The sequence below is a fragment of the Poecilia reticulata genome, chromosome 22, assembly GCF_904066995.2.
Source record: "Poecilia reticulata chromosome 22, P_reticulata-male-v2, whole genome shotgun sequence".
In the NCBI taxonomy this organism is placed as follows: Eukaryota; Metazoa; Chordata; class Actinopteri; order Cyprinodontiformes; family Poeciliidae; genus Poecilia; species Poecilia reticulata.
The window spans coordinates 23874969-23895696 of record NC_088851.1 but is presented as its reverse complement, the minus strand read 5'-3'; the positions used below and the strand labels follow the sequence as shown (position 1 = coordinate 23895696).

The window sequence follows — 20728 nt, the reverse complement described above, 5'->3', positions numbered from 1 at the left end:
TAGAGAGGAAGGACGTATTCGATCAGAGAAAAGAAAGATTCTGTTTGTGGTAGCATTGTGTAGGGTAAAACGGAAAAAGAGACTGATTGCAGTGATGAAGAGTTTAAAAAAAAAAAAGTGATTTCCTGGAGTGATTTGTATGATAAAAAGCTTCAATTCTGAATTTTTTCCTTCTTTCCATCACACTTTACTGCTTGCAAATCGATTTGTGCGTGTGTGTGTGTTGATATTTAGGTCCTGCTTTCTGGTTTGTACAGATACATGCGCAGAGTGTACAGAGCGAGAGAGAACAGTAAAGAGATGGAGAGCAGGAGGGAGGGCGAGAGGGAGATAGCGACACAGCTTTACCAACTGGGATGAAGATCGGTTTGGTCTGGTTAAGCCGTACTGAGCTCCAGAGATCAGGCGACGCGTAGAGTCCGGCGCTTTGCTCACATCAGGACGTTGCGGAGCGTCGTTGGTGTGTCCTCGTGAAAAAACCGAGCGTCCTTCCTTTGTTTTGCTCTCAGGGGGAAGATGTTCTGCAGGAATGGTAGCGATCAGGTAGCCGGGCAGCTGCTCTCTTTATGGTGCAACAAAGGTAGCTTCGCTCTGCCGCTCTCGTCTCTCTGTTCTGTTTACCCAAACAGCATCTGAAGGCTGTGAACCCTGCTTTGATGACAACACTTTTTTTTTTTTCCTCTCCCCCCCCTCAAATTTTGTTGCTGCACATCCACATTTGCATGCGTGCATGTATATGTGCCGTTCAGTGCGAGCCACCGTTTGCAGTGTGTGTTTGTGTCTTTTTCTGTACTATCTGCACAGAAAACATTATTTTTTTTAAGTCAGACTGCACATTTGTGTGGGATTAACATGGCTGGCACTCTGACGTGTGAAAGACCCGCAGAGCCGCGTCTGAGCCTACAGGGAGGACAGATCACAGGTGAGGAAGAGGGAATGAGAAAGTACAGCTGAGCGGAGGCAGAAATTTCTTTGCACTTTTGCAACAGAAAAGAGGCGAAAACATGCAGCGAAAGAAGGAGTGAAGTTCAACGTGCGGCACATGACAGATTAGAGGAGGACATGGGAGCGTTAGCTGCGAATGCTTGGAAGTTTGGGTTTGAGCTCTTTGTGTTCACAGTGGACCTTGATTTAATTTCAATACAATTAAGGCACGCGGTGAATGCCAAGAGAGAAGCCACAGTCGACCCTCACCTGCAGCGTGTAGGTGACAGGACAGGGCTGCACAGATTAACGCGCTTCACAATCCAGATTAACCAGCCTGCACGCACAGATCCAAGAGGAGCAAATGCATATTTTAGGACACAGACCCACAACCACTGGGCACTGGGCGGTTAACATACTGGTTTCCATATTGTCCCAGCAAACAGAGCCATAGGCAGCGTTGCAGTGTTACTCCTGCAGCCAAGTGGACAGAGGGATCACACTGGGGGGATTTGCCATGTGGTGACAGTGGGACACTTCAAAGGTCTGTGTGTTTTCTGTGAGAATACACTTCCTTATGAGGTAAAAAAAAAAAAGACAAAAAAGAAAAATACTGCCATGATATTACTTATGGGAAGCAATAAATCAAACTCCTGCTGTGTATTTGTCTTGTAAAAAACTCAAAGTCATCCTCCTGCATGTTGGTTTATAACTTTAGCTTCGATTTCAGCTGCAACACGCTTCCCTGCATTTGAAACGATCCGTTTGGGTTTCTCACTTTCAGCATCACACTTGTGTTTTTTCCTTCTTTGAAACATTTCAATAAAGTCGTCGTTTTATGGACTGAATTTCTATCTGTAGTATTTCTTGTTAAAGTACAAAAAAAAAAATCCAATATAAGAAAGCCTCAAGTAATTTTAATAATGAGCATAAATTATTGTATTAAATAAAAGAAAATCACAGCCTTACATCAAACGATTCAAGCTGCAAATCGCTGCAGGCAACAAAGATGTGAGCTGACCTACATCCCAGATGATGGAGGCACAATATGCAGACAAAAATAAAAAAAATGTGGTAAAAATTCATTATTTAAAATAAGTCGACATATAATTCAGATTTATTTCAGACGCAACAGCAGCTAAAAACCTCACTAACAAATTTATTTAAGAGCAAAAGCCGTGTCTTATTTAAAGAAAATAAAAAATAGATACCACAGCTATATAGCAGGTCTACATCTACGCATTTCTATTCGCATGCATTCATCTCCTCACAATGACAGTGTGCAGCGGGTGAGCGTGCCACATATGTTGAGACAGAGGTCATCAACTGTTTTCAGGTCCCTCTGCCTGTCTGCACATTATGCATCGTCACAATGCTCAATACAATTAGGAGACATGCGGAGGGGGATGCCGACCACATCAAACACTGCAGAACCCCTGGTGCTGGAGAGCAGGTGACCATACACAGACGGCCCCTCCCCCACCGCCCAGAAAAACCATCTCCCAACATGACATCTTTTTATTTCTTACATATATGTAAGTAAAAAGAGGTAGGAATATGTCATGAGGCCGCCATATTCAATTAATACTAAAATAAAATAAACATAAATAGCGTAAAATAGAAGATTCTGAAACTTCCAACTGACGATACGCATTTAAAATGCATTGATATATAATAATATTCTCAGAAAAAGATTGTGCAATCTATCTTTTAATACAAACTACATAATGATATTTAGAGGATTAATTTTCTCATTTTGATTGGGAGATTATTTTTTCCCAGTAAAATGCAGGAGAAGACAGAGGCAATCTAATTTAGTCACGAAAATAGAGGTCGGGTTGGCGACATGGCGAAGCGTCACTAATGGAAGAAAGAGATGGATGCCTTATGATAATGAGGGGAAAATAAAGCAGAACCATGACCTTGCAGTGCAAAATGAACCCAAACCGTGTAATACGTCGCTCACAAAAGGATCTCATGAGTCGAGAATGTTTTCTCTGGATCGATCCCGTCAGGATTTAAGATATACATAAATAATTATATCTTCAATCGTAGCTGTATAATCATTTTTATTTATTTTTATGGATTTGATCAATTTAAAGGAAAGAAAATGTTGGTTGAGGATGCCATCTCACACACCATCACAAACTCTCCCATCATGTCTGTTAGTTTGCTACTTCATCTCCTGCATGCTCTCAGCGTAATATTCACTCTGTGGGATGTTCCAGAGCTGACCCTCCTCCTCCTTCTCCTCCTCTTCTTCCTCCACCTCCAGCACCACTTTCTCTTTCTTCTCCGCCGCCCTCTCCGTATGGGGCATCTCCATGCGCCCCTGCTTTATGGCTGCTCATTTGCATCCCAGGAGGGGCTGAAAGGCGTCCCCAGAGACACGCAGATAAGGGTCACAGGAGAACCCCTTGAGGGCGGCACGCTTGCCTCGCGCACACACACACACACACACACACACACACACACACACACCCTCCCCCCCACCACAACACACAGACGACACGTGCCATGGAGCTCCCTCCCTCCCGACACACTCAACGCTCACCAGCCGTGGCTCTTTTATAGGCTGTTGTCACTTTGTTAGATGCCGGCCATTCACCATAAACTCGCCTGTAATAAGGGTGAATCTGATTTCTGAGGGTTATCCCCAGCAGTGGGCGACACAGACTTGAAGTTTTGTCGTATTTTGCTGTACTGTTGTGATAATGAAACATTTGGGGTGGGCATTTATTGTGTTGTTTATCATTTATCATTCATGCCATAATAAGATTTCTGATTTATCGTTGTTGCAATAAATTCTTATTAATGATGCAAAAACCCCAAAACTTTTCACTGTTTGTTTAATGAGAGCGTAGATTAATATCATTAATTTGAAAATGTGATTCAGAGCCGTTATTGTGTGCAGTCACACGTCTGCATGTGACGTTTATCATTATCACAGCAGTACTACAAAATATCGTGATAAAATTTTAAGTCGATATCGCCCACCCCCCACGATAAATGTAATAAAAACGATTTATATATCCGAGAGTGCGTTGAAAAATTACCTCGCGGGTGAAGCTCGTCAAAATGCATCAACACAACGAATCTAATATGGCATTTAAAGAACAAGCACTTGACGGAGTTTGGCTACATCGAGGCTCACTGCAGGGAAATAAGGACATCCGAGCGGCCAGATAGCAGGTAAAGCAGCGCACAGCTACCAACACTCAACCGGATTAGCATCACGGTCAGAAAGCTAAACTAACAACCAGAAAAGTAATTAAAGTCTTCGAGCTAGCAGTGTAAGACGCTGGTTCTGCTCTCACTTTTGGACCCCCGCTACGCGCTACTGATAGTAATATTTCACAGACGGAGCGCAACTCAACCTCCACCAGACAGTGAACTTTTACATCTGCTTAAAGCTGCAGCATCTAACTTAAAAAATAAAAAAACGATCTTAGATATGTATTAAAATGTGTCTATTATGTCTAAATTAGGTGAATTTATTGCCAGATAATTTTTCCATTTTGTCAGATAACATAGTATCATTTATACCAAAAGCGAAAAATTGGCAACCATTCCAGGCGATTGGTAGCAGTGATCAGTGATCGGCTTCATTGATGATCAGTATTGGAATCGGCATCAAAAAACCTGATCGGAGCATCCCTATAACATCTTTTACACTGAACCATCCAGATGTTGCAAATTAAGCCTAAAGCCATCAGTGTGAAACCTCTGGCAGAACGAACGTACAGCGAAAGTCAGAATGTGCACGACCTTGTTACAAAGGTCAAATTTCTGTAGCATAAAAAAATTCTACAACCAAAAACTTTATTTTTTCCAACATGCCTAGTGTACAAGTCAACTAAAAAACACATTTAGTAGGAGAAAATAACTAGACTAAAACAGATTCTGTTTTTCCTCCTACCAACAATCTTATCCAATCATCAGAGATGACCGGTACCCCAAGGTTCCATCCTCAGACGCATCCCGTTTAGCAAACATGCTTCCGCTCACGTTATAAAAAGCAGTTATGAGATTAGGTCCCATACATATGCAGGTGACTCATAACTCCATCATAATGTCACCAGGTGACTATGAACCCATTCAAGCACTGAAGAGAGGCTGGAAACAAGTCAGAGCATGGATGTACCATAACCTTCTCCAGCTCAGCACAAACAAAACTGAAGTCATCTTTGGATGCTAACATAAACAATGTAGAGTTAGCTACTGCGGCTAAAAACTACTGATCAGGCCCAAAAGCTGATGGAAAATATGTTTTAAGATACTTTTGTTAGTTTATAAATCACTGAATGGCTTAGCAACAGAATACTTTAAAGAGCTGTTGTTTTCCCATCAAGCTTCCAGACCAATCAAGTCTTCTGGTTCAAGTCCACTCTGCATTCCCAGAATCAGAACCAAACCAGGAGAAGCAACATTCTATTTTATGGGTCACTAATGTGGAGCAAATTTCCAGAAAAATGCATAATTGCTGAAACACTGAGCTCCTGCTGTTGGCTTGGAAGTGGCTAAAAACCCATTGTTTATGTTAAGTCCTACTACAATCTACTGTTAATATGCTGACAATTAGTCTGACTGCAAGAATATCAAATAGTCAGCCAATTTATTTTTTACTAACAGGTCTACACCGGTACATATATTAGATTTCTGCTTGTTTAAATGCGAAAAATGCGTCAAAGTGCACAATAAATGCCCTTTTGAATTTTTTTGCAAATGTAAAATGTTGGATATCAAATTAGACATTACGGTGATTATTATGGCACTTACTACCCACATCACTTTAAAAGCTCTATTTTTAAGACGTATATAAACCGCTGAGGCACCTCTAGCCCTGAAGAAACATATTCAGAAATGTAGAAAATCCGAAATGAAAGCTGCAATACAGGCTGCTGTTCATTTACACACCAACGTTGCGCAAGCGTGACCAAAAATCTTCTTGAAAAGCCTAATTCAGTTAATTTCTTGCAGATTATAAAGCTTTTCTCAATTTCCGATCAGATACGTGATAAATTTCCACACCGGTACATTTTATAGACAGTATTGCTTACCTTGTAGCACAAGGCCTCGTGTCCAGGAAGCCTGAGGCGATGAACTGAATCCGGCTGAAGAACTTGGGACGGTAAACGATCATGTGTCGCCCTCTTGTGTCCGCTTCGACTATTACAGAAATAATTTCCAAGACAGAAAATGGCGGAATGTGGATTAATCGAATATTTATGGTAATTACGGAATCTTGTACGTGTCATATTTTACAAAATGTCATTTTCCACCAATTAGTGAGTGTATGTAAGGTTTTTAATCAAGCTGAGTCACCACATTTCATGCCAAAAAAAACAACTGAAACGATCCGAAATACGTAGTTCTAGGATGTATTTTCAATTTACCTTAAGCAGGTAGAAGATGCATTATTCTAAACACAATCATGAGAAGTTGACGGCTTTTCCCGGACAGTTTCACCGCAGACATTTGACTTGAATGCCTAAAGAACACAAAGGTGTGTCTGCAACAACCGCATTCCATTTATAAAAATTCTGGTTTGACACACAATAACCGACATGCACCAATGCAGAGGTGGAATTCAATCCTCATGAAAACATCAGTTTAAACTTTACTGGTTTAAAGGAGAATAAGTGCAAGTACAAATAGCCAATGAGAAGCAAAACCCAACATAACTTTGTGGAGCATCTTTATTATGCCACAAATAAAAGCCAGTAGTTCTCAAGGTTTCCTTTTTTTTTTCTAAACTGACAATGACACCGAGCAATGCATGGCTGCAATTAATGATTTATTATGAATGTCTGGCTGAGCAGAAATAAGAATTGGGGAGTGTGGAGGACAAGGTGACAGAAAAGTGGAGCAGTAGGAAAGGCAAAGCAGGGTTAAAGTAGAGCCTCCATCATTTGCAGGTTGATTATAACTGAGCAGAAAAAAAACATTAATACCATGTAAAAACAAGCTGAATAAAGAAGCCACTTTCAAGTCGAACATAAGGAATGCACACAACTCTGCTGAATATACCACATTTATTACTTTTGAACTGATTAATAGAAAGAGTGGGGGCAAGGCCACTCGCATCAGTCATAAGAAAACGGAAGAAAAAAAAGCAGCCCATAGCAACAATGACTCAACTTCTTCAAGAGAAAGAAAGAAAAAGGCGTAAAGTCCAATGAAGACTGTTAACAGACGGCCCCATTTTTCCCCATAAAATTATACAGTGAGCAAAAGCTCAACTTAACATGTTCTCTGAATTTAAACATTTAACCCCCTTCCTTTGTGTTCCTGCCTTGATCCTCCTCACCCCACCTCCCCTACACACTCCGACAACATGTGAAAACACAGAGGGCGTTACTTTTTTCTTCTTTTTTTTTAAACGAACATCTGTAGTCCTCCTAAACAAAAACATGGCAAGCATGTACAAACAGAAACTGAAGTGAGAATAGTTGGCACCAGCCGTCGGTGAGGAATCCACTGTGGAAGAAGTTGCTCTGGGTTTCTCGGTTGATGATCTGAGCATCATTTGCAGACAGGTGTAAGAGTTGCTTTTAAAGATGAAGATCTTTCCATTCTTTTTTTTTTTTTTTTTTGAGCAGAGGGGGACGCTAATTTTTTCTATTTGCTTTCTGTATGGATTTTTGATCATTAAGGTTTGTGTGAGAATTACAGACTCAAGTCTTGGACCATAAAAAAAATGGATGCCGATCCTTGTGTTTACAAAAATAAAGGAAAGAAAGAAGGAAAGGAAAAAGCAGCATACAAGGAAAAAGCGTATGTAGTGGAATGGGGTAGGGCAAAAAAAAAAAAAAAAAAAAAAAAAGGATTTCAGCTAAGGATGCTATGCATTTAGTTGTAGTCCTATGAATAATCGTTTCCTTTTTACTACAAGTTCGAAGTAAGTCTTTAAAGTCAAAAGAAATCAAAGTCTTCATTTAGTTATTTTTTCCTTTTGTCCTTTGTTAAATCTTCACCCCTATTAGAATTTCTTAGAGATCTGAATGTAATAATGTACTGGAGCGGACAGGGTTTTAGGAAGGGGCATTGCAGTCCTTTGACCAAAGCACCAACTGTTACTTGACTCGTCCTTGGCGCTCCTGGAAAAAAGAAGAAGCAACAATTAAAAACAATAAGTACAAAATAAAGTACAATAAAACATGTTTTTCCCCATTTCCAATGGATTTATAACAGAAGGGGATAGATTGTATACTGTGAAGAGTGTCAAATAACTGCAGGTAGAATAAAAAAGCAAACACATTTTTATTAAAAAGTCAACATACCATGGCATAAATCAACAATACATGTGCATCAAATTACTCCTGAGCTCAAGCAAAGTTACCTGAAGCCTGTAATGACTCCTGTTGCTTGGGTTGCTGGGATATGGCTCACTGCCTTGGACCTCCACCTGTCAGACACAGCACAGGAAACTGAGCACAACATAAACAACGTGGTCTCCATCCATAGACTTCAATTATAACCAAACATTTTAGATTAAAAACAACTTTTGATACCGTAAAAATAATATAGTACAATTAGAGTAGTAATCCAATACAAAGAGAAGTTAATATTTTCAGAAATTTATGAAAATAAACCGTTTCTAAGCATTTATTTAAATGTTCAAAATGACATTCAAGAAATGTAAAACTACACAGCAAAGAAATGGACTGTAAAAGTATGTTTCCAATAATCATACATGTACAGTTTAACTGTAAAACTGTTCTGTGTGCAAACACATGGAAGAAAGGAATAATTTTTTTTTTATTAAATCAAACACCCCAACCTGTGAAAGAATCCAAAATCTGCTGCTTGATACTTTTATTCCTCATGCTTTAAATTCACTATGTAAATGATAAAGTGCAACAACTGTAAAATAAATATAGTATTTCACCGTTTCATGGTCTAATCTGGTTCATTGTAAAGCCAAAAGTTAAAGGTTACAACAAAAAGAAAGGAGTTAAGCTTCTGGACTATACCAGAAAGTGTTACACACCCTATTGTGTGCTATGGCAAGTAGCTACTGCACACATTGGTATATTGAAATATCTGGAGAGATGCGATGCATGCCTATTTTCTTCTTCCATCACTCTGTGGCCTTCAGCATCTTAGCCAAGGTCATCTGTGTCCAGTGTGAGGATCTGCTGCCATGAGACTCCAACTAAATATTACATTAGCATGTAAAATGCAATTTCATAACACTTGGAATATATTAACCAACAATTACTGCTCTCCAAACAGTAGCGTGAATATTGCACACACTCGTGTTGCGATGATATTTTGTCCGGCTGTAGTTCCTGCATACAAACCAAAACCACCACCAATATGGCAGCTAAGCTGAAAAATAACATTCACACACATATTCAGGGTATTTCCAGTTTATAATTTGACTTATGACTAAAATATATAAGAACTGCACAATACTTTGCTATATTGTCATGTGTTTGCATATTAACACTGGAAAGCAGTAATTGAAGGCTAATATACACCAAGTGTCATCAATGTACACTTTGGATGCCGATAAGGCTAGATACAAGTTTCACTGTAGTAGATTCCCACAATTGACAGATCATGGTAATCTGCCAAAGGTCAGAGGTCATGAGTAAAAAGAAAAAGTGGATTTCTTCTAATTGATACAACAATCATTACATTTACCTACAACACTGTTTTTTTATATTGTGCAGCTCAAGTGATAAACAGAGGAGGGATAAACAAGTCAGAGAAAATAGTTCAACTTAGAATAAAAATCAAACTTGTACTAAAACTTTTCATTCTGTATAATGTGACAGAAAAACTCAATATATAACGACATTCAGAGTTGAACAAATGTTTTATTACACGTTTCAATCATTTTAGGAATGGTGTTTTACCTTTTTCACACACTCTTCCTCCTCCTGACGCTTCTCATAGTGAGAGAAGTCATCGAAGATGGAAGTGGTGTGTTTATATCCAGCGATGATCTTTAACACCTGCCTGGCCTTGTCCAGCGGTACCTCCTGTGTGTCCCGAGAGTTGGTCACCGGTTTGTTTTCGTTGTTCTCTAGCCGAATGTGCCTCAGCTGACTGTTGGGAACGTCTTTTACAAAGATCCAGCGCACGTCGAAGCGGCCCTTCCACTTGTCCTGCGACCACACGCCAGCAGACGTGTTGTAGTCCACCGGTGAGCGCATCTCCGCTACACCGCAGAAGTGCCCGCTACCGTTGACGCTGAACAGAAGATAAAGCGGCCCTTTGCCCGCCAACGAGCGGTAAGCGGCGTCGAGCCGCTTGTTGCCGTGCTCCGTGCTGCACCAAATGTTGTACTTGATGGAGCGGTGGATGTCGTCCTCGGAGTAGCTCTTGATGATGAACACGCGGCCCTGCTTGAGGTTCCAGTCGAAGTCCTTGGGGTTGTAGTTGTTAACCATCCGCAGCTTTTCTAAAACGGGGTGAGGCTCGGACGGGACTCCGGGAACCACGCTGACGCTGGAAGAGGAGGGAGGCGACTGGCCTGACCCGCTTCCGCCGGCGTCTCCAAACCCATTGGCCCGGTTACGCGGAGGGACCCAGCGAGTCGGTTGAGAAGGCTGCTGCTGTTGTTGGTGGTTTGGCGGTGGTGGACCCTGGGAGAGGGGTTGGGGTATCTGAGCCATACCTGGCTGTCCAGTAGGTGGAAGATGATGCTGCCCCAGCTGGGAGACAGGTGGAACCAGCTGTCCATTGCTCAGAGGCATCTGTGGGTTCCCTGCAGCTGTGGCTCCAGGCTGCGGAGAAGCCTGATTAGGTGGCTGCCCGTTGCTGGGAATAGAGGGCACCTGCTGAGGGGTGGCAGCTTTGGGCATGGTGCCCTTGTTGTCCCAAGTGCCAATGTCCATGTTGTGTTTAATGGGCGGAGGAGGCAAATTGGCACCTGCCATGCCACCCTTGGTTTTAAGCTTGGGTTGAGGCTTGGCGGGTTTGCTGGCAATGTCGGCCCAGGAGGCCGGCTTGGGTGGAGCAATGGAGACGGGGGGCATGCTGGGAGGTCCAACAGAAGATACAGGGCCCAATGGCCCCCCACCAGGCAGCCCAGAGCCAACCACCTTCGGAGCCATTTCTCCATTCCCACCAGGGGCAGCACCACCGATTTTAAGACCCGCCATGCCCTGGTCCAGGCTGTTCATGCCAGGTGCCTTGTTGAGGGGTTCGTTGGCAGCAGGTGCAAATGGAGACTGTCCATCAATCATGGCACCCCCAAGCGAGCTGGGGGCGTAGGCGTAGCTGCTGCTGTAGCCAGAGCTCTGCGGTGTCCCCGACTGTCCCTGAGAGCTGCTGTTGCCCCATGCGGAGAAGTCGATGCCGCTGGGGAAAAAGTTGAAGCCATGCTGGCCCAGGAACGGGTTGCTCCCCAGGGGACCGGGCTGGCCGAACATTGCATCTGGGAGGTAGTGGGGTTCGCCATTGCTCAGCTGTCCATAGGAGGCCAGGTAAGGCATAGGAGGGTCCCCACCAGTGGACCACGCTGCCTCATTCAGGGAGTAGGAAAAACCAATGGAAGGACTGTAGTAGCTGGGCATGTACGAGTCCGACATGGCCGTATAGGCATTGCTCTGCAACAGAAACAGACACGGTATTAACAGTGTTTCAAATAACACTCCATATTATTCCCGCACATTTATCATGTCAAAATTCCATATTTGTCCAGAATCCAGCATACTTTTCAGCCAATTTTTACAGTATAAATACAGAAGTTCACTATGTAGTCATCTGGAGATACCTTCACACTGACTGGACTCGGTAAATATAAAAAACCTCTGACTTAAGAGGATGGATAAACAGCAGCAAATTATACCAACAACAGATTGAAGGATGGATACAACAAGTCAGTTTCAAACCCCTAAAAAACAACACTGGATAAAACTTCTGATCCCAAAATATCAGTCTAGTCTAAAAGCATTACCAAAAGGGCAACTAAACAGGATTATAATGAAAACACAATCTCCTGGAATATTTAAACACAAATAGACCTTCAGCATCTCTCACTCATTTGTAACTTCTTAGTAGAGAGAGGTAGCAAACGGACCTCTCTCTACTCCATGGCATTTCCTTACAGGTAAAACAACAACCAAATACTTGTTAAAAGTTTTCAGATATAAAATCCTTCAATCCTTAGAAAAGCAAAATAAATGACGCTATACAGATTAAAAGGTGGAGGATGACTTTTTTTTTTTTAATGAATAAAAATTAATCAGTGATGCCCCAGATAACAGAATTCAACTGGAAACAAGTTTTTGTAAATTAAGTTTCAAATAATTTTACATGGAAAACAATTTTTATAAATTTGAACCCATTGTAGGCAAGTAGGAAGGTGGTTTTTTGTGATTATTTTTTATTTAATTTGCAAACTCCACTTCCATCATTGTCAAAAAATAATAAAGGTATGTTTTTTATTAGTGCATGATGAAAATGCGGACATGGTGGTCAACGCGTTTCATCACCTTCTCAAACCTCAGTCAAATGCTCACCTGTCTGGCCTGAGTATTCAGGTAAGGCTCAAACTCATCGTCATTCAAAGTATCCTTTTGGGTCACAGCTCCGTTTTGCACTGAACAGAAAAAAGACAAACAGGTTTGTGAATCCGATATAGAAATGTTATAGTTTCTATTTATATCACCATCATCGCCTGACTTTTTCTAAACAAAAAATCATCTGATTAAACTTATCAGATGATGAGGGAGCAGCCAGAGCAAGTTAAAAGATGTTTTGATGCACTGAAGAGGCGGACTTTGTTACTGATAACAGATCAAAATGATATAAAAACCCATGAAAGACAGAAATGTGAGTAAGACTGCAATAAAGTTGAAATCTAACACACAAGAAACGTTAGTTATTAACTGCTATGTTACCATCAGTGAATCTGGGCTGATATTTCTGCAACGATCACTGGATCTGTATTTACATTAATAGTAATGTAAATTCAGAATGCTATTCCTCATCCACGTACTTCCTGTTAGGGGGATAATGGAAGACTTTTGATTCAAAGAAAGTGTGCCAAATTTGTTTGTAGGTAGGCTAATTTTTTAAAACCCTATGTAGTCTAAAGTTTTTAAGCTCTAGTAAAACAAAACTCAACTAATCTGAAATCTCTGATTTCAAACCAGAGGGAAAAAGTGTGTCTAATGGTGTTGAGATTATCAGAAAAATGTAATTTAAATGCTAGTGCTGGAAAACTGATAATATTGACATTTTTCAGATCCTTTTCTTTACCTTTACACAACGTTGCCACCACTATGGGTGGCTTTAGATTCTCTGTCACTAAACATGTAGAAGATGTTTTATGAGGCTTGGGAACTATGACAGTAAATGTAAATGGTCCAATATTATAGAATTAAACACAGTGTGAATAAATGGCATATAATACACAGTATCCAGCCAAATAATGTTTTATAATCGCTATGTTGTGTTTAAACTATGATTTAAAGTACATCTAATGCAAAATCAGAAGCAGAATCCTCCTAATGTGATAAATGCCAAGTCTATTGTGACTTTGAAAGTACATTTTCCTTTCAAAATGTCAAAATATTTTACAATTTATAGGTTGGACAGAATAATGACATCCAGGACTTTTGAACATTTTGTTTGACAGATGGTTGACAATTTTTCGTAAACAATCTCAAATTCAGCACATCTATTAAAAGTAACAGTTGATTTTTTTTATTTATAATTTTATTGTTCAATAGATTAATGCCTTGAGAATTAATTGTCTTTAGACTGAATGATTAAAACATATTTCATAACTACATAAAAAATAAAAATTACACACATTTTGTGATATTACGTTTTGGGTTGCAACTTGTCGTTTTGGGAGGACATAATTGCTCGAGGATTTTGGATTTTAACATTTTAAACTTTCATATACGTCTGTGCCATTTGAAGTTAATTTTAAATTAATTCCTTTCGACATTCAACTCTTCTGAAAATGTTGATAGCAAATTTTGCTGAAATTTCTTCTGGCATCCCGCTAATCACCAAGTATCACAGTAAAGATTGATAACTGCAAGTGGAATCATAGAAACAGGTCAAAATTTATTGAAATGTATACTTATAGCGTTAGTGGTAAAGTGGTGGTAAAGCATGTGTAGAGACGTGTCGTTTCGGGTTAACATAGCAACATGCTAACATTAGCACGCTACCAAGCGACGAGTCCTTTCAACTTGACGGGTTTGGCTGACATTAGCCATAGAGAAAGGCACCTGTAGATTAAACGCAGCTAAAATGCCGTTTAGTGTGTGCTGTAGAGTAAGACTGAGTGTTAAAACGTTGTCTTTGTTCAGTTCTTTGGCCAGAAAAGCGACCAGTCTAACCAGGAAAACGATGCCGACGTGAATCATTTTGCTATTAACATTAGCAAGTCAACGCTACCTGTGGGGACCCTTTTAAAACTTGTACCGTAAACGCTCCAGAACCGGTTTTAGATAAAACAACGTTGCGGTTTTTATATTTAAACCTATAATATGCGTAAAACTAGTTTGTGATAGACATAGAGGGGCCTTTTACCAGCAACAAGCTAACAGCACTCGTGAACGCAGGATTTTCAGAGCGCACGGCACGTAAGGAGATCCGTATTCACAACCCCAGTCAGTGAGTAGCTCTTACCTTTATTAGCTTGGCCTTTCGGTCTCTGGATTGGGTCCAGGTGATTCATGAAGGTTTGATTTATGAGAAGAGAGGAAGGGGAAAAAATAGATGAAGAGATGTATTTTCAGCAGTCAGTTTGTTTTGCAGGTGGTCAGGCCTACTGCACTACTGAGCCACAGCCGCTGCCTCGAAGCTAAGCTACCTGCGCTAGCCGTCGCGATGCTGACAAATTTGGCCCTCGCAAACGTTCAGAAAATACCTCTTTTTACCTGTTCAAGAAGGCTGCTGGCTGACATGTCTTTCCCCCCCCACGGCCTGTGTAACTGTATTCTCTCCTAATTAACAGCGGCGGGGTGTACAATTTGTCCGGCTATGAAGGAGTTTCAGGCAAGCACTCTTATCTCTCTACAGAGCCTGGTTTCTACACAATGGCGGGCTGCAGTTTGCTTGACAGACTCCTCAACATGGCTGGGCGGCCCTCGTCAACTCAGAATGACATTTATTCACAGTGAACACGCGCCCCCTAGTGACTGGGAGGAACAAGATACGAAGGTCCGTTAAAGGTGGATAGAATACCCTAAATTGTACTAAAGAAGGAGTAGCACTACTTCAAAAAAAAAAAAAATTAGGGTCTTTCTGTTTGTTGTCTTTTTTCTTTTCTTTTTTTTTTGTTTAGAAAAAATCAGAACCTTAAGATGAAAGTCACTTTAATTTCAAAATTCTCACTTCTGGAATTTTTTTTGGGGAAAAAAAATCAGAATTCTGAAGTTATAGCCAGAATTCTTTTTTTTTCTCCGTGGCTCTAATCGTCCTCCGTAACTTCAACATAGTTTTACTAATATAAAAATGAAAAGTTTCCACCTAAGGAATTACTCAAGAGTTAAAAAAATATTCCACATGAAGGCTACTTTTAATTTAAGTACTGAGTAACTGATCAGAATATCTTATGATGTCATCAGATAGACAAAGCATGTAGTTTTGTGTAACTTCTAGTATTTAAAAAATTGAAATGAAAAGTATAATATAAATAAATACCCTCTAAAGGCACAACAAGCTCAACAAATAGAAATGGCATTAGAATAACAAATCCTGTGCACGAAAAAGAAGTCTGACTTTAACATAAACTATAGATGTGTGAGTCTTTCTGGTGCTTTTTTAGTTAAAATGCATTTACTCTTCATTCAGTGAAGTACGTCACAGTGGAGTAGCCAGATATTTTACTCAAGTTAGCGATACTAAATGTAGCTGTTATTACCCACTTCTGAAAAGAACTGTAGATGTTACAGAACTCAAGGCTTAACTTTTTATTTAAATATTTATCCAAGATACTTTAAACATGTATAGCAATTTGCAAAGTATTTATATTTTCTAATTTTGTCACATTGTCACACCAACCTAAAGTGCATTTTATCAGGATTTGAGGTGACTGACTAAGTGAAAGTAGTGCATAGTTGTAAATTAGAAGGAAAATCAAAAATAATTTTCTATTTTATACAAATAAAAATCTGAATGTGTGACCTGCATTTGTATTCAGCCCTCTTGGTTCTCGGTAGAATCATATTATGGAGCAATTACAGATATGAGTCCTTGAGTATATCATTTCTAGCTTTGCATGTCAAGAGATACAAATTTTGCTCATCCTTCTTTTGCAAAATAGCTCAAACTAAGTCAGATGGGGCAGAAAGCATTGGTCAACATAAAGCTTCAAGTCTTACTGCAGATTTTAAGTTTGGGAGCACAAACAAGGAATTTTCATTCGGTTCCACTTTGTTCACAGTGCCGATAATTTAAATATAGATATTTAAGAATGGAAATGGAAAAAAAAGCTTTGTAAATAAGTATTTACAGACAATACTATGAATACTTTTACAAGACAACACATGCTTTTCAGTAAAAAGTTTTCATACGGCCAAAAACATTTTTTAAAAAAAATTATCATCTGTTATTTTGTAAAAGTAAGACAACACTCCTTCCCCTAGATTTTATATATTTTTGGGAGTGAAATACTACATAAAACGTTGTTGAGTGTAGACAGTAAGGACATTTTGAGCTTATTTGTTACTCACAGTTTAAACAGAGAAGGTACATATTGAGTGATTATCTCAGCTGAATCTGAAGCTCACCAGAACCAGAAATTGTGAAGGTTTTTTAAGTGGGACTCAGGATCTGTCCGAAAGATGAACCTTGCTTACGGTGAAATTGATTATTCTTGCTGTAATGGCATTCCTCGGCCACTAGATGGACTCAGAGACACTTTTCTGAGTAAAAGCAAAATTAAAATTAGTTTCTATTTGTGCTTCTTATTAATGACGATTCAGGATTAGCTCCGTTTGTTTTAGTTTGTTTTTTTGACTCAGCACTAAGAAAAAAAATATGCTTCTGCACATGTTCTGACCATATGTGGAGAGACATGGGGGCATGGAGGACACTGAGAAAACCAGGCTTTCTTTTGGCATTGGAGGAGAACAGGTTACTAGTCCATCACAACAAGGCAAGTCAGAAGAACATAAAGGGATATGCCAAATTTATTTAAAATCGTTCCAGTTATCCCTCACAAACTTACCAATCAAAAATACCAAAATACCTAAGCACACTGATCTGCATAGCCCTCTTCATTTTCCATCAGACAATTATTCCAATTATTGCCATTCTTGCTTTTATAAATGTTAATGTTGTCTCTATGGTTTTTTTTTTCTCCATTTTGACTCATTATTATCTACAGTTATTCTTTCCCTTAATACAATCGGTTTAAACAGTGACACGCTTGATTCATTATGGGTGGCCTGTGACCAACTTCTGATCAAATGACTCAAGGACAGGAATAACTCCATGCAGGCAACCAAAACACACACACAAGTATATCAAACTGTTTTTTTAAAACAAGGTATTATAGCTAAAATCTTAATTTATATGCAAAACTCAGCAAGTAATTACCAAAAACAGAGCATGAGCAAAAATAAAACATGTTAGATCAGTGATAAAACACAATGGCATCAACAGATACACAACTGACTGCACTCAGTGCATCAGTGTGACAAATTAGGATGGCAGACCAGTAGCTGTGAAAAGACATCTGACTTGTTAGACATGCTTCAGACAGTAGCATGGCATGCCTATATCATTTTCAGCCTTTCAACTCTCAATCATTTTTGGGTGCATGATTTTTTTCCCCCCTTCTCTCCAGGGTCTTGTTGACTGGTGTGGATCGGGCAGGTGGCGGTGCACGGAAAGGAGCTGGCCCTTTACCGTCCAATAAAAATAGCTGCGGTCTCCATGATGTCACCGCTGAGTAAATCATAGATCCTGAGAGTGAAGAAGGGGATAAAATGAGGCAAATTTTTAAAGATCTGTACTTTTTTTTTACACTTCGCACTTCCATTGGTAATTCAGATTTTTTTTTTAATGTCTTGGTTTTCATATTATTCAGAATAACTTACACGAATGCTCACTGTTTTGCATAAATGCTAGCTTACCTGCAATCTTGAAGATGTAGAAAAAGAAATCAAAGTTTTCGCCCTTCTCCTACAGGTGACACTGCCATTTTCAACCAGTCACACCGGCTGTTTGCTGCCAGAAGGGGTGTACAAACTATAGTCAGAGTCTGATCTCACTCCCATACCTGGCATTCTGGAGCCACAACACCATGCTGCTGATGAGGAACCCGATCAGTCGTAAATCTACACTGTTTGACCATGTGACATGCCAAATTTGTGATTCTGCCCTCAGTCCCCCTTTGGTATCTCATTCTCTTCACCTTTTGCCACCCATGTCGCTCCTCTAACGGCTCCGTTCTCCGACACAGAGTCAATCCTGCATTCCCCAAATCAGTTCTTAAGACTTCAGCTCCCTCATTTTTGATTTTCTTTGGCTTTACATCTGGATTCCAACATGTAATTTTAATTGTGTGTGCATAACTTCAGTGGCCCAACAGGAGGGTGTCAGCTATGTCAGCAGTAGGAATGTAGCACCTGTCAACCTCGCCAAGGATGCAGTTTTTCCAGATTTTGCCCATTTCACAAGATGAATTATTGATAAATAGTGAGGCAGCTTTGGGGGCCATTAACTAATCTCAAGTGTACAAATAGACTCTAGATACAAAGGGGAAATAAAAAAAAAGTGCAGCCATTTCTTGGCCTTGGCTATTCCTGGTATGTTAACAAGGTGGAAGGAAAAACAATAAACACTAATATTTCTATTTTTATTTTCTGAACATCTTTATAGCAGTGTTTATTGTTATCAGTGTTAGTTATTTAACATTTACTTTCAAAAAGAGAAGTGGATATGTTTTATGGTGATTAACTGTACTTGTTAAAGTTCTGTTGATTTTTTTTCATGATAGTAAAATAATATGGATATGCAAATAGAATAAATGAAATGATATCAGAATCTTTAAAAATACATAAAATATCAAACCAAACATTTTTTCAACTGAGTTACAGAAAAAATAATTCAGGCTATTTATATTCAATAAAAACAGAGGTATTTTTTGTTATTATACTCTCAGTGGTGTATTGAGGAAATGATTTATTTGTAGAGAATGCTAAATGCTTTTTAGCAATCTTCACAAATAAAACCTGAAAAGTGTGGCATGCAGCTCCTTTTTCTTTGACACCCCTGAACAGAATCTATTCCAAACAATTGCTTTCAGAGCTGAGCTAAGGAGTAAACACAATCTTTAAAATCTCACAGAGAACTCAACCAGTCGTCAGAATTTCACCTAACCTAAGAGGAAGAGCATCAATAAGATAAGACACTTGGTAAATTAGATGCTGACAAAGGAGAGGATAAATATCACTCCAAACCCATAAAAAGTTCTGTTTTCAGTTTGCTAGAAGATAAAGAAGACATGAGAAAATATGTGTATGATGTTTGTTTTTTTCAGATTTAACCTTTTGCAACTGAATATTATCTGAAAATGTTTTAGGATCCAGCAGACACTGGGCTGCAGGATCACTTTTTTTTGCATATTTGTTTGTTAGAATGGCCTAGTCAAAGTCCAGACCTATCAACAGCAGGGAATTTATGAAGATTTGAGTACTACCAATCTAACTTTTAGTTTCTAGATGTGCACAGCTGGTAAAGATAAACCTAGAAAGATTTGAAACTATGATTTCAGTGAAAGGTGTCTTTTTTAAATTGACCACAAATTACTGAGGCCTGCATACAAAGGCACACCACACTAGTCAGATTTGTGTTGATCTACAAACTGAAAACCATGTGTCATTTTTTCCACTTAGAGCTATGAAATACTTTGTGTTGGTCTATCACAAAAAATCCCTACAAAATACAGTTTGTGTGACAAAAAGTGTAGAAAAAATTACAGAGTGAAGGATTTTGTAAGACTGCAAAACTGAAAAGTAATCAAAGCAACAAATTGACTTCTATCTTTTTTAGCTAATCAAAGTTGATCAGACCTAATGTTTCTCTTGAAACCAAAGAAAAGAATTCATCAGAAGAAAAGAAACATGCCTTGATTTGTTGTGTATAAAGTTAAATTTCTAACTTCTAATTTAATTTGTTTCCTTATATTTCCTTACTTCCAATATCCTGGTGGTCTGTGAGGACAATAAGTAGGTTGTTTGAGAAAGAAAATAGCCGCACACTTGCTCACTCTGTGACAGAGGATTTATTACCAACATTTGTGTAGAAGGTTGAATGAGCTGGACCTGTCCATATGTGGCCCTTTTGTAAGAGCGCGCCTGTGTGCCAGAGTGTCTTTCCGATGACACCGGGTGATGATTTTCAACAGCTGAGATGAGTTTGTGTGGAAGTGGACAACGGGGCAGCTGTACATCTCTGCCTTGGACATATACACCCACATTCACACGAACACCAAGGCTTATAAACAACAGTGGAATCCCGAGGTCCATCCCTCCTGGGACCAAGCCACACTAAGACCTTAATAAAGGACTTGTTGTTTCAGGAGGCAGCTTATATCATTTTGGGTTCATGTTGCAACCTAAACATCTTTCAAGACTGTCTCTAAAACCTCACATGCTGTCTGAAACATCCACCGTATCTCTGATTGTTAAAGTTTAAGCATTTTATGAAGAGTTAGCAGGAGCACCGATGCTTTTTTTAATTGCAGTCAGGTATTTCTAGCAGACTATATACTATTAAAGGTGCTGTTGCAATTTGAATAGTGTGCTAAATAAAACCAAGCTGCTGTTACTACCTCAACTGGCCTGCAACATCTCAGCCAATGGGAGAC

General features: G+C 39.5%; 2 protein-coding genes and 1 long non-coding RNA gene across 5 annotated transcripts in view; 1 reads left to right on the top strand and 2 right to left on the bottom strand.

The window, feature by feature from the left end:
- Positions 1 to 6788, bottom strand: part of msrab (methionine sulfoxide reductase Ab) — a 69885-nt gene extending 63097 nt beyond the window's left edge. For all 3 annotated transcript variants that reach the window (XM_008399961.3, XM_081602861.1, XM_081602863.1), the window contains exon 1: positions 5985 to 6788. In XM_008399961.3, coding sequence (XP_008398183.3) covers positions 5985 to 6182 — 198 coding nt within the window. In that variant the 5' untranslated portion in view covers positions 6183 to 6788. The remainder of the gene's footprint in view (positions 1 to 5984) is intronic.
- Positions 6789 to 7499: 711 nt separating this feature from the next.
- ythdf2 (YTH N6-methyladenosine RNA binding protein F2) lies at positions 7500 to 14973 on the bottom strand. Its single transcript, XM_008399964.3, has 6 exons — positions 14787 to 14973; positions 14536 to 14560; positions 12405 to 12484; positions 9792 to 11489; positions 8267 to 8332; positions 7500 to 8024 (listed from the first exon to the last, which is right to left on the bottom strand). Exons 1-6 carry the CDS (start codon positions 14811 to 14813, stop codon positions 8001 to 8003), a joined length of 1920 nt encoding a protein of 639 aa, XP_008398186.1. The 5' UTR covers positions 14814 to 14973; the 3' UTR covers positions 7500 to 8000.
- LOC145549927 (uncharacterized) lies at positions 14956 to 18718 on the top strand. The gene is made up of 2 exons (XR_014085726.1): positions 14956 to 15080; positions 17702 to 18718. It is a non-coding gene; the product is annotated as an uncharacterized LOC145549927 (long non-coding RNA).
- Positions 18719 to 20728: the final 2010 nt, after the last annotated feature.

What these genes read in the sequence shown, in the direction of transcription:
- ythdf2 (XM_008399964.3), bottom strand. Translation starts at nt 14,813, where the DNA reads ATGTCAGCCAGCAGCCTTCTTGAACAG. An exon ending in TGAATACTCAGGCCAGACAG is followed by an intron (nt 11,490 to 12,404) that starts GTGAGCATTTGA and finishes TTTCTGTTGCAG; the next exon opens with AGCAATGCCTATACGGCCAT. An exon ending in AGGAAGAGTGTGTGAAAAAG is followed by an intron (nt 8,333 to 9,791) that starts GTAAAACACCAT and finishes TGTGTCTGACAG; the next exon opens with GTGGAGGTCCAAGGCAGTGA.